Source organism: Halichoerus grypus, chromosome 2 (assembly GCF_964656455.1).
Source record: "Halichoerus grypus chromosome 2, mHalGry1.hap1.1, whole genome shotgun sequence".
NCBI classification, from domain to species: domain Eukaryota; kingdom Metazoa; phylum Chordata; class Mammalia; order Carnivora; family Phocidae; genus Halichoerus; species Halichoerus grypus.
Genome location: NC_135713.1, coordinates 92,910,865 through 92,925,395, shown reverse-complemented (window position 1 = coordinate 92,925,395; position 14,531 = coordinate 92,910,865). Strand labels below are relative to the sequence as shown.

Below are 14,531 nucleotides of genomic sequence, written 5' to 3'. Positions count from 1 at the left end.
GGATAGGCTAAGCACACTCAAATATGTTGATAGGTTCAAAGTAATTGTCCTAATGTAAGTTTAGTAACGTACAGATTTCCCTTCTATGAAGGAAGAGTGACTGACAGAAATTTTCTAATATGAGTACTTTGAGTTCTTTAATAGTCAAATCCACTTAAGATAATTTCCTAGAGAAATGGTATTAAGAGTCTAATGGGAGAAACTGAAAGTAACTAGGACAGAAAATTCCAACTCACACACAAAAAAACCTTATTCAGAATGGCCCTCTTAAACTTACTTATAAACACTTAAACGAAACAGAAGACAATAACTACTTGAGTAAGACTGAGGCAGGCTTAAACGTAAAGTTGAAAAGATCCAACAATTTATCTAAAAAAAAAAAACACAACACGATCAGAAAAACAACTAGTACATCCAACTGTATACCTAATTGCTGGGAATCAGGATCTTCTGTATATGAAAAATGGGTTCTAATTCCCCAGATCCTTTTAACTTACATTGAACATGTGTGCTATACTATGAACTAGATGGTTAGCAAACACAATGTATAGTACTTGTAGAGATATATACCAGGGCTGTGGTTCTCGGCACATTTCTGTGAAGGCTCTCCTACAAAACAGAGAGACAAATTTCCTCCCTTCTAGGAGGGGGGAAAAATGTCAAAGACTCTCTTCTAGAGCCCTCTGGACTCTTGAGGCATGTAAACACATGGGTCCGGATGTGTCAATAGACATGACATAATAAACAAGACTTAAAATGAAAGTAATGAAAGCTTCTTTGTTATCTGTGGTCCCTCACCAGTTGTTTGTGTTTAATTTCTGTCTTCTACCAAATTTGTAAATTTGGTAACTTTACAAAAAGTCCTCAATTCTTACAAATGCTCTCTGCATTGAGGAACTATTGCCAAACTCTGTCAAAGATAACATGGAAATGTTTCATGTTTTATGAAAGAACATTAAAAGAAAATGTCTATAAAGCAAAGCTTTTTTTTTTAAGCTAATATTAGCTGATAAGAGATTAAGGTAACTTTTCAAAAACTAGAAAAAGTATAAAGATAAATGTATTATGAAGGGAAAATATTGACTAGATTGCTAATTTGGGGTATTTTATAATTTTATTTTCTGATACAAGAAAGAAAACTATTTTTTTGCCTTCCTCTGGGAGCCTACCTTAGGCTCTGTAAAATTAATTCTAAACTATACTTACCAGAGAAGTGAGATTTTTAAAAACTTTTTAAAACAAGATGGAAGAATAAATGAAATACAGTTGACCCTTGACCAATGTAGGTTAAGGGGTGTTGAACCCCTCACCGTGGAAAATTCACTTGTAACTTTGGACTCCCCTATAACTTAACTACTAATAACTTCCTGTTGACTGAAAGCCTTTCTGATAAGAATTAACACATTTTGTATATTTTATACCGTATTCTTATAATAACGTTAGAGAAAATGTTATTAAGAAAATCGTAAAAGAGGGGCGCCTGGGTGGCTCAGTCGGTTAAGCATTTGCCTTCGGCTCAGGTCATGATCTTGGGGTCCTGGGATCAAGCCCCCCGTTGGGCTCTCTGCTCAGCAGGGAGTCTGCTTCTCCCTCTCCCTCTGCTGCCGATCCCCCGGCTTGTGCTCTCTGTCAACTGAATAAATAAAATCTTAAAAAAAAAAAGTTTTACCTACCCTTGCAATGCCCAGTCAGTAAGATTTGGAAAGAAAGAAACAAGAAGTCTTTTTGATCTCTAGGAAAATCTCACTTATTGCACAAACTAATGAATCTTATAAACTACAGGGTCACTTTACTGTATAAGCCACAAATCATAAGGCATTACAAATATGCAACACAAACAAGAAACTGCACATTTCTTTAAACTAAAAAAGTCCTTACTGAGAAATAAGGCTATTTAAAATCTCTTAAAAGTTGTATCAAGAAATATTAAGTATTTGGAATTCATTTTCCTTACTTTTTTGTCCAGTAAATTGGATTAATCCTAAATAACAAACAATCTAGGAACTAAAAATATGTATTTCAACTAAACACCAAAGGTCGGAAAAAAAAAACACATGGCAGTAGGGAGGTTGGACCTTCTGAGATTTAATCATCTTTTCATCTGAGACACTCACTTAAAACTAAACTGAGTTTACCAACTACCTATAACGACAGTTTCTTTTGTCAATCCTTTAATTGTCATGAATAATATTTCAGGTAATTAGCCTAAACCAACTTTCATGATTCTGTAATCCCCAAAAAGAAAAAAGTCACACTACTCTGATATATTGACTTCATTTCAAAATTATTAAATAAATTACTGTGCTGAACCAAAATTAAGATTTTTCCCCTAAACACATCCTTTCTATATTTCTATCTTGAGAAGGAATTTTTAGTGTGTACAGTTGTTGACTCATGAAGGGTCTGCAAGTTTGTTGTGAAGGTTTAGTAATTACATTCTAGAGACAGGAAATCAAAATAAAGGAAGTAAGATTATAAGTGAAATAAATAAAAATAGGATTAATAAGGATGTTTTTAAGAGGATTAACATCTACACTTTGTTTTTAAGAATAACATAACCATATCTTAACATGCTACTCAAAATCACTACTTCAGTTCTTATGGCTCGTTCAGTTATGCATCTGCCTTCAGCTCAGGTCATGATCTCAGGGTCCTGGAATCAAGCCCTACATGGGGCTCCCTGCTCAGTGGGGAATCTGCTTCTCCCTCTGCCCCTTGCCCTGCTCATGCTCACTCTGCGTCTCTCTCCCTCTCTCAAATAAATAAATAAAATCTTAAAAAAAAAAAAAAAACCTCAGGCCAGAGCCAACAACATCATATACTATATCCATTCTGTCTCCCAAATAATCCCACCTCTAATATTTGTTCCTCCCCCAAATTAATTTACAAAGATACTTAAATAACTGACCTCGACTAGTTTATACATTCTAAGAGCTTTGTCCAAATACTAAAGTACCATAATCTTAATTCTCCTCCTCTCAATTTATGCCCTGTTAAATATGTAACTATTCAAAAAAGTTTTTATTTTCATTTTTAAAACTGTAGAATAGGATCTAGTTGTTTTTTTTTTAAGATTTATTTATTTGAGAGAGAGAGAACACAAGAGGGAAGGGCGGAGGGAGAGTAAGAGAGAATCTCATGCAGACTCCCCAGTGAGGGCAGAGACCTCCCTCCCAGGACCCTGAGATCATGACTTGAGCCAAAATCAAGAGCCAGATGCCCAAATGACTGAGCCACCCAGGCGCCCTTGGATCTAGGGTTTTTTTTGTTTGTTTTAAAGATTTTATTTATTTATTTGACAGAGAGAAATACAGGAAGAGAGGGAACTCAAGCAGGGGGCAGTGGGAGAGGGAGAAGCAGGCTTCCCACTGAGCAGGGAGCCCAATGTGGGGCTCAATTCCAGGACCCTGGGATCATGACCCGAGCTGAAGGCAGACGCTTAATGACTGAGTCACCCAGGCACCCCTAGTTTTTTTTTTAAGATATTATAAAATATCTTATTTGTAAATCTAAATAACAATATTCCTACATTTTGGCATGCTAATTTGTTATCCCATATAGAGATCATGTTTTATATCAGTTGAGAATGGATGGGTAGGCCATTACCATCAAATTTGGAAAAGAAAAGTTCTCCAGTTTTCTTTTGGGGAGGGGCACTTGGATGAGCACAGCCAATCCCAACATTGAAGCAAACTGAAGCTGGGAAGTAGAGGGAAAACTGCAGAAGCAGTTTAGAGAGATGGGAGTTTGGGAATAGGAACGGGCTTTAATTTTTTCCGGCACCTTCATGTGGGTAAAAGCATTGTAGCCAGGGGAAAAGCCTTGAAGGTCCTCTGCTATTATACATGCTATGTCACTTAGACAAGAGAAAAAGGAATGGAGTCACAAAGATAAAAAGAAATAAGGGCAGAAAGGAACCAATTAAAAGTCCTCACTATATGGAACAATAGGTTATAAATCAAGGGAAAAGGACATGTGGAAAGAGCAAGGGTGATCTTGCCTTGAAAAATCCCTAAAGACAAAAAATGAGTTCTTGCAAATATCAATGAGAGTAGGGGGGAGCTCAATTATTCCATTAATAAATTAAAAAAAAAATAAACCTATTCTGATGAAAGTTCTCCTCACAAGAAACAAAAATCTGTAACTATGTGAGATGATGGATGTTAATACACCTACTTTGGTCATCCTGTCAGACGACATATGTGTTGAATCTTTACATTGTGTTCCTTAAATTAATACAACGTTATATGTCAATTATATTTTAATAAACTGGGGGGAAAGCACCTCTTCTCAAAATATGCAAACTCTTCTACTTTTATGGTTGACATCCTTATATTGATAGATTTAAAATTATAATTCTATATTAGTCACAGGTGAAGTAACTTTTCAGCTTACAAGGCAAATCTTACCAGCAACTCCAAATATCCTTTAATTACTTGCCTGGGGGAATGAGTCCTCTTACTTTCCATGCAATTTGTATGCTAGCTAGAAAGTCCTTTTTAAACTCTCACATTCACTATTTCATGGCCCATCCAAATGACCAGCTCAACTAGGAACGTATGATGCCATTTCCTACATTTTTACCCCTGCACATGAAATGTCCTAATCCTGAAAAAGTCCCACTCAGACAACTACACACAATTCACCAACATCCCTCCTTTCCCTCCACCCTGGAATTTCTAGGCCCTGTTCAGCCATCCATTTCCCCTGCCTAGCTACGGTTCACTGCTCCAGCTCAGTGTTTCCACAGGATACAACATACAAAACCAAATTCTCAATGATTTTTAAAACTATTTTTTCATCCTACTTCCCTGACGCTTCATGTAACTACTCTACTTTAAACCTTTTAGTGACTCCCACAGCCAAGAGCAGTGTTTTTCAAATTACCAGTTGTTAGCACTTGCTTGTTAAATCAACTTACTGGATCTCAAATGTCATTCTTTTTTAAAAATAGAAAATACTACAACGCATCACACAAAGGTATTATTTTGTGACATTTTATCATTTATTTATGTGTGCACTAGGTTGTGAGGTAAAAATGTGTATCCTACTGTAACGGGTCACTGCCAAAAAAAGTTTGAAATACACCAGCTTTTGTTTGGTCCACAGGCCTTCTAGCCTGGCCCCTGCATAAGGCTCTAGGTCTATCTCTTACCACAGCCCAAAGAGCCAAGTTTGTCAAGCCCAACTTTGTTGCAGTTCCTAGTCTCAGTGCTGTCAATCACACTGTACCCTCTGCCTTGAATGCCCTCTCATTTGTCTACAAGGCCCACCTGCTCTCAGCTTTCATTATTTAATACCTATTACCTCCTCCACAAAAGCTTTTTTATCCTTCCCTCAGGAGCTAATGCTACACATACTTTGTATTTCTATGTAGCCCCTTAGACATTTCACTGTACTTTCTAATTTCAGGCCTGTCTTCCCCGCTTCTAAACTATAAACTCTCTGAGGGAAGGAGCACATTTTACGAGTCTCTGTATCAGGAGCACTGAGCTGCTGAACATGCCACATGAAAGGGGTTCAAAATGAGTAAAATGAACAAAGAATTAGGATTTGCATCTAACTTCTCTGATGTTAGAAATGATTGAGTGGTTGCCTTTTCAACAAAGGCCATTCATATGCCAGTGCTGAATCAAGATTTCCACATTTTTGCCTCAGCCCCCAGTAGCCTGAGGCAGAAAGAGGTGTCAGCTTCCTCTCTCAGCAAAGAAAGGACTCAGGTCAGGTTGCAATGCAGCAGCACCCACTTCCATGCTTCAGGAAGTTATCAGGGGAAAGGCAGAGAAAAGGGTTTCCAGAGGTTCCCACAGGCAGGTGAGATAAATCAGAAGAGCACTAATAGACCTTATTAGCATAGAGAATCACATTTTATAAATAACTTTCAATAGGGTGTCAGGGGAGGAGGGGAAGGTTCTCTATTCCCTGTGGATGGCGCTAAATTGTCAATAGGAGCTATGCAAAACAAAAGGTAGCATGAAGTAACTCGCTGAAGTTACTTGATTTCTATTGCCTACTCTAATGGCTCTGAAATAGCTCCTGACTCACAGCTCTCATTATGAGCTACTACTTGGGAGGACTGGGGTTGTATCTAACAGGCTCTCCTCGCCGGGGCTGTGCAACTTTTTACAGACTTTATCTCACATATATGAATGCTCTCATTTTTAAGGGGTCTGATTCACCTATTTCACAAGCCAACACTTCAACTGCCTTCCCTGTAATTAAAAACAGTTCAGGCAGCATCCAAGATAGTTTGACAGACTCTGCCAACTGTCAGTTTCAGCTGTTCTTTTCCATTTCCACAATGGTTCATCAACTACTATTACAGGAGCCAGGTTGGTTTTCTGCCTAAACTCATCACCCATTTTTTCTTTTTTTTTTATAAAGATTTTATTTATTTATTTGACAGAGAGAGACACAGCAAGAGAGGGAACACAAGCAGGGGGAGTGGGAGAGGGAGAAGCAGGCCTCCCGTGGAGCAGGGAGCCTGATGCGGGGCTCGATCCCAGGACCCTGGGATCATTACCTGAGCCGAAGGCAGACGCCCAACGACTGAGCCACCCAGGCGCCCCATCACCCATTTTCTTTAAGAATAAAAATAATTCCTAGGGGCTCCTAGGTGGCTCAGTCAGTTGAGCATCCAACTCTTGATTTCAGCTCAGGTCATGATCTCACGGTCCTGGGATCCAGCACTGTGTCTGGCTCCCCACTCAGCAGGGAGTTTGCCTGAGAGTCCGTCCCTCTCCCTCTGCCCCTCCCCCACTCAGGCTTGTGGACTCGCTCTCAAAAAAAAAAAGAAAAAGAATTCCTTTTGCTTAAACTTTGCCCCTAGATCTGCAATTATATCCATAGTTAAGGCAAAGAAAAATTCTTATTATAACTTAACAGTCAAAAATATATTTAAAAAAGGTGAAACTCTTCACTCACAATATTAAATTTTATATACCCGTGAAAGTAAGGTAATTTAAGATTGCCTGGATAAAACTTTAAAAGCCACTTAAAATACCATTTCCTTTTGGGGCACCTGGGTGGCTCAGCTGGTTGGGCATCTGCCTTCAGCTCAGGTCATGATCTCGGGGTCCTGGGTTTGAGCCCCGCATTGGGCTTCCTGCTCAGCAGAGAGCCTGCTTTTCCCTCTCCCTCTGCCCCTCCCCTCCTGCTCATGCACAGGCTCGTGTGCACATGCTCTCTCCCTCTCCCTCAAATAAATAAATAAAATCTTAAAAAAAAAAAACCACACACACCATTTTCTTTTGGTTTAAATAGGTACAGGAGGCTACCCTTATTCCACAAACACTTATTAGGTATAAACACCTACCGCGTATGAAAACTTCCACAAATGCCTTCTCTACGCTCTCTTCTCTCCTATTTCCACCCATTCAGCTTCTCTTGACAACTCAGATGAAACAAATCACTATCAGTGAGCAAGGACCATAGCCCTAAACACACTTTCAGAAAACTAATGCAGAAATGCTTTTTCTGCTCTAGTCTACGTCTAAACTTTATTAGGAAAAAAACAAATAAATCAGTTTGTAAATAAATTTAATTATACTGAAGTATCAATAATGTGTGCCGTGTTTGGGGGCTTATTTTCATATTTTAAATACCAGCCCCCTTAGTAGCAAGTTCATCCCAAACTTTCCTTGGTAAAATGATGAGCATTCATGCAGCTTAAAAACTGTGGAAAACCAATTTTCTTCCATGATGCTACCAATCTACAGTCTAGAGAGAATGCAGCCTTCAACATGAAAAATTGCCACTTGTTTTTTTTTTTTTTTTTTTTTGCTCTGACATGTTTTAAACAGAAGAGCTGCAGATTCTCAAGGGAAGCCATATTTCAAAGGTTTTAAATAGCAGTACTTTCCGTATTTTCCCTTATTAAAATTGGTGCAATTCATCCAAAACATTTTTAAATGCCATTGCTTTGCAGCTGATGTGCTAAAAACTGCTTAGAGAAAACAATCTCTGCATCTGAAAGATCTACTTTAAGAAACCAACTAGTAATCATTAAAATAGAAAGGAAGAAAAAAAAATTTCAATTTTACAGAATGGAAAAAATGTTAAAGCTTATCATCTAATGCCTTCATTTTACAGATAATAAAGAGTCCAGAGAGATTAAATAATTTGCCTCAGATCACCAAGCTACAAATAGCAGCAACATTAAGAATAAGGTATTTTAATTGCTTAGCACTACCCCAAATCATGCAAGTTATATATATTCTCATCACTTGCCATTTAAGTTTCAAAAACAATTATCACTCTTTCTCATTAGTTCCTGATGAAGAACTCCTACAACATATGTTCTACATTTTCAAACTTTTTCATGTTAATAAACTTCAAATTCTAACTCCAACAAAAAAAGGTAATACTGTCCAAGAACTTTCCTCTGAAAGTTTCAAAAAAGAAAGTGGAGGTGTGCATCCCCCTAAACTGTCACAGTAAATTGTGGTCTATCCTTTCAATCCCTGTCCCTTAATTACACTTTACATTTTTTGTTCAACCACAAAGAGAGAGAGAGAGAGAGAAAATTCTGGAAGTTCCTCTGACAAAAAGTATGGACAATCTGTCAATGAAATGACTACATCATTACCCCATTAATACATTAGGAGTTTCTGGCTTACATTACAAAGAGTCACTAGCATTTTATCAAGTTACTGTGTGAAGAAGCAATGAAAGGTTGGAAAACACACTCTTGGCTGACTTTGGTACCGAAAGGTGTAGATTTGACACTGTTAACACAAACCGAAGACCTGAGCTTAAGAGCAGAAATGGAAAAAAAGTGCAAGTTCCTTCAACAGAAAATTAGCTTTTTCCTATTCAAGCTCTGATCCACCAAGTGCACTGGCACTGGGAAGACCACATCGGTAAAAATTTCAGACCTTCGTGTTAATGCCCCAATAAATCAATTCTGCATGTTAGCTTGGGATATTCAAGGGCAAAACAGAGGGCACATTGGAGGCCACAATTTACACTGGATCATTTTCAAGGACTGAAGTCCAACCACTCATTACTTTACAATTGTTCCCTTGTGTAACTGATTATTCTGAAAGTACTGAGAGAACGCAGTACTTCTCTCTCAAAGATATGGGCAACAAAACCTGACAATATGATTTTAATTACAAACTGCGGCAGCAGCCTGACCAGAAAAGTACAGAATGTGTTGCCTACTTAAATATTACTAATAAAACTATAGTCTGGTTACAAATTACGGATGTTCCCTAATTATGACCTCTGGTGTCACTCTATAAAAATAACTTGTTAAAAGGTTAACACAGCTACATTTTTAACGTACGACCAGCTTAGCAAAGCAGCTAATTTGTTTGAAAACATAAAACACAATCACCACCACCGCTCAACAACACATATAAACAGGTTCAAAGCTATGTTAGGCACAAAAATCCTTACCCCATTTTGCCCAATGAAAACTTGCTCTGAAGTTTCTGTTCTTCTGCTACAGAATAACTTCCAAAGGAATTTCTCCGTCTGTTATTTCGCAGTTGCTTTTCCACCCCCCGAGATCCTTTTCTGGAGGTATTTCAGTGGTGCTGACAATTCAATTAGTTCCCTTAGGTAAAATGATTTCTCTCGTAGATACCAAAACGTTCAAACAGAGGTGGCATTTGCTTTAAGTTAGAGTTAAAATGCTGCGCGGAGGAGACAGCGGTCAACTCTATTCCACGAAATGAGTCTACGTGTCTGTCGGAAAACGCAGAATCCAGCTTCACCGAGTCCTATAAAAAATGAGTTCGGTGGTCATTTCGCTCATGTCCTCCTCGACACTCTGGGAAAGCCAGGTAACTCGGCCTTTTGGTGCTACTAAGGCTGCGGGTTCAAATTTCTCCACCACACCAGTTCCCTTGGGGGTGGAGCGTGTAACCCAATGCGACGTGCACTTTATAGAGATCCCTAGGAGAAAATAAAAATCCTAAAAGCAGTAATGCCACTGCTTCCCTGCGCTCACGTTAGAAAAAGCTATATAGAAAAATCTCCTCGAAGTGCAAACCCAACAGCTCGCGATGTGCACGGCACTCCACATTGGAGTCTGTCTTTTAAATGTTTCCCCTCCTAAGACTCGGAGCAGAGAGGAGGTGGGGAGGAGGAAGAGAAGGCTGGGCAGGATCGATTCATTCTCCCGAGGAGAATAAACGGAGCCATTTCCAGGCTGGCAGCAGGCTGGGGGCGCAGCGCACGCTGGGGAGCAGGGGGAGGGGGCCCGATCCCACCTCCCTCAGCCCCTTCCCGCCCCGCGCCGCCGAGCACAATGGAGCCCGGCTCGCGCCCAGCCCTTCATTCGCGGCTGCCCCTCTTCCCTCCTCTCTTCGGAGAACCGCAGGTCTGAGGCTGCCGGCGGCGGAGAATGAATGAATCAGAGAGCCAAGCCCCACGCTGTCCCCGGCACCCGCTCCCAGCGCCAGGGCGGGCCGAGCGGCGGCGTTGGACTGAGCTGAAGGGTCAACCGGCGCCCGCCTCGGCTAATCCCGCGTCGGGAGCCGGGGAGCGGGGCTCGAAGCCGCGGGAGAGCCGCTGCTCCAGCGCCCCCACCCGCGCTCCTCGCCGCCGCCACGCGCCGCCTCACAGTCCCCGGGCCCGCCGCCGCCTCCTCACACTTCCATCACCGCCCACCTCCGCCGGCCTCCAGCTCTCGCTCCGCAGAGCAGCGCCGGCCCGGGTGGCCTGAAGCCCGCCGCTGCCTCCGCCTCCACCGGCCGCTCGCGGAGCAGAGGGCGCTGCTTCCCGGGTCAGCACCGCCCGCGTGAGCCGAGCGCGGCGGCAAAGCGGGCTGCGGAGGGCGGGGGAGGAGGCGGGGAGAGCCGGGGGCGAGAGCGGTCCCTCCCCCCCGCTCGTGGGAGGGGGCAGGAGGCGGCCACCGCCGCCGCCGCGGAGCCGCGAGTAGGCGCCGGGGGCTGGGGCGCTGACCCGTCCCAAGGGCCCGCTGGGGCCCTGCGGGCGATGGGAAAGAAAGCAGCAGCTGCGAGGGTGGCGGGAAGGCTGGTGGTCAGGGGCCGAGCCGGCCCTCGTGGGGAGCTAGTCCAGCCGGCAGGTCCGTCAGTCCGTCCTTCCTTCCTTCCCCCGCCCCCACCTCCCCTAGTGGCCGGCGGCGGGCGGACCGTGCGCTCTGCTCCTCCGCTGTCTCCTGGCTCCGCTCCCGGCCGCCACAGCCTCCTCCGCGCCCCACACCAGGTGCTCGCGCTGTGTCTCCATCCTCCCCGCAGGAGGACCTTTAAATAGCAACGTCAGCGCGCTCCTCTCCGCACACACGTCACCCGCCGCTCTCGTCACCGGGATGCGGGGGATGATGTCACGCGGCCGGAAGTACTGCTAAATTAGGGAAGAAGCAGGGGGAGGAGGACTCGGTGAGCGCCTCTGTGCCCACCTGCTCTCGGTTCTCCTTAAAGGCCAAAGCACAGGAGACAGCCCGAGAGGAGCTCCCGAGAAGGAAGCGGCGGGAGGAGATTTCCCTGCAACAAATATGCCAAACAAAAGTGAATCATTCGTAGCAATAGTGCCGAAGTGTCAAGCGGGTGATATCTTATCTCCCACTCTCACCTCTCTTGCAGCAGCGTCCCCGGGCTTCTCAAGTTTCAACTAGCATGGAAATGTAGGAGGAGAGCCTGATCACTGGTGATAGATATATTTCCAACAAGACTTGGGAAAAATCATCTTAATTTTTGAAAGAGTTATTAAGTGCCATTCTGGACATAGTAGACTTTAAAACTTTTTTTCTTCACTTAGTGGTTACCCAGGTCACGAAAGAATAAAGAGCGAACTATGAACAAGCGGTACAATGTTATAAAAGATAGTAATTGAGGTTGGAGAAAGGAAGGCCATCAAATGATCTAAATATTTTCATTTGCAGAAAAGCAACGTTTTGGCATACGATAGTGAGACAATCTTAACTTTAAAAGTTCACTCATAATTACTGTCATATTTCTAGCAGATGCCAGTATACCCTCTCAGTTCCAGTTTATCAAGAATATGAGGTCCATTCTATGGAAATTAAAAATAAAGAAGACCACCAAAAATTTTTTAACTATTAACACAAGTTCATTTAGATTATTTTTGTATTCTTTAGTTCTAGCCATGTGATATATATATTAATACATATAATTACAGCATGTAATTATAATATGGCTTGTTTTTCATTTCCTATATGACAAGGGTGAGTAGACATTTATAGATTTACTAGTTATGTGTGTTAATAAATCATATTATGAATGCTTTTCAAATTGCAATTACTACAAAGTTTTTAAATGTCCTTATTGTTTTGATAGCTTATTATTGGGTAGTCTCAAATGATGAACTTTTAGTTTAATTTGATAATCATGACCCAGAAATAGAATTACTATATAATGCCAAAGGCCATTGTTATTTCAGAGTTGGTCTATAAATTCAGTGACCACATTTTCCGAACTAAAATCCGTACACATCATTTGACAACAGAAAAAATATTTGAAATCTGAAGTGACCTGGAAAATCCAGGACACACGATTACCAACCTTTAAAGTGATTGTTAGAGGAGAGCTATAAATGGATATCAATGCATTTGTTTTAAATCCAAGAAGCTAAAGCTGTACGGAATTTATATTATGTATTTTAAAAAAAATTTTTTTAATGTTACACTACTCGCAAGATTCCTCATTAAAGAGATTGGTTTTCCAGGCTTTTGCCCAATGTTAAAGGACACCAGCCAAAAAAGTTAGGACCAGTTTGCAACTAAATCAGACTTTCTGCTTATATTCACATTATAAAATCATGATCTTGTTTATAATTTGAAATATTGAAAATCGGGGCGCCTGGGTGGCTCAGTCGTTAAGCGTCTGCCTTCGGCTCAGGTCACGATCCCAGGGTCCTGGGATCAAGCCCCACATCAGGCTCCCTGCTGGGCTGGAAGCCTGCCTCTCCCTCTCCCACTCCCCCTGCTTGTGTTCCCTCTCTCGCTGTCTCTCTCTGTGAAATAAATAAATAAAATCTTTAAAAAAAATATTGAAAATCTTTTTTTAAGATATAACAAAGATTAATAAAGCAAACCCCTGCTTGCCAATTTGTCTAATATATATTATCACATTAATAGAAACTGGTGCTAACTTATATTTATCTAAATGGGAGCTTCTTATGTATAAAATATTAAAACAATAAAACTGTCATTCTTCAAATAATGTCGTCCCTTGGCTCTTGCAAATTAAAATACAAACTAAGTTATTACTCTATAAAATTTCTCCACAAACTATTTACTATCTGAACTAAATCACTGTTCTCTTTCCTGCTCTTGCCATTAGTCCATGTTGATTAAAGCTCTCACTTTACCATTTTCAAACACTTCATTCTGTCCTTTTAACAGGACTTCCTCTGGTTTACAATCTTATCCCCCCCACATTTTTACCCAACTGTCAAAACAGCATGTCAGATGCCTCCCTGCTTTTAGAATGCTGACCCTTCATTAGAGATTCTACTTTTCAAAGCTACACGGTCTCTTCTTTTGTTGACTTGAAATTGAGAGCAGCATTTTTTCTATGTAAATCTAATTGTGCATCATGATGTAATTACCCAAAGTTTTTGTGATGATTTAATGTCGGCCTCTGCTCTCAACCTAGAAAAGTCTACCAATAGTTGGTCAATTTTTCTTTCTAGCTGGCATGGGATTAGTATATCAGGGAATACATATGTCTGTGTACCCAAGGGAAGAAGTAAAACATTTTATGTATCATGGACTATCTGCTCAGAAAATAATAATTATAAAGTAAGTGCTTTTTCTGCTCTCTAGAAACAATTCCAACACAGTTTTGAGAAAAGTCAGAGAACCATTCTATGGCTTTCCATCTAAAAGTAAATATCATCTAAAACAGTGATGTAACCCAAGTGCTAACCATGAATTTCCAACCCCAATTGTATGTTTTTTTTAAGTAGTGAGCTTCCTAGAAAGTAATACATTTTCTCTTCCCGGAAGAGGTAGAAAGTACTTTAGTAGAGTTTCAAATTTTTAACAGTTCCTGTTTCCCACTACACTCTGAAAATTTGTGGAGAGGTTTATGAATACCCTCTGATTTTAGAACCTGTGGGCGAAGGCATCTGTTTTAGTTACAGAGTTTACTTCCATGCCCTTAATAGGAGATGGCAATATTCAATGGGGTGTTCATAGATTGATCATGAGATACGTCTTTTTCAATGAAAAGACATTGAGGAGATTGAAAGACTTTTCAAGAAAGAGGGTTAAAGCCAGATTTTATTTTTAATTGCTTAACATTAGGTAATAGCAACTCCCTTTTAAGTTGCCTCTTTTTAATTATCAAAATACCACTATTGCTTCAAATAAAATCATAGGTAGAAATAATAGATTAAACGATATCTCAGCATACAAAGAAATCTCAAGATTCCTAGTTTATGCCATGTAGTTATGAAGAAACTAAATAACCAGCAAAGACTAGAAGTAATAATAACAAAAAGAATGGAAGAGTTGTAGGGAAACAGAATTTATCCAGTTGAGTCTCCAAAGTCATCCCACCTCCTCCACAATAAAACAGATATTGGGTGGCAGT

The 14,531-nt window shown here is 40.8% G+C and overlaps 1 protein-coding gene across 1 annotated transcript in view; it reads right to left on the bottom strand.

Moving 5' to 3' along the window:
* Positions 1–10,758, bottom strand: part of HOMER1 (homer scaffold protein 1) — a 124,076-nt gene extending 113,318 nt beyond the window's left edge. The window contains exon 1 of the mRNA XM_036098181.2: positions 9,403–10,758. Within this exon, the coding sequence (XP_035954074.1) occupies positions 9,403–9,407 (5 nt within the window). The 5' untranslated portion in view covers positions 9,408–10,758. The remainder of the gene's footprint in view (positions 1–9,402) is intronic.
* Between the last annotated feature and the right edge of the window lie 3,773 nt (positions 10,759–14,531).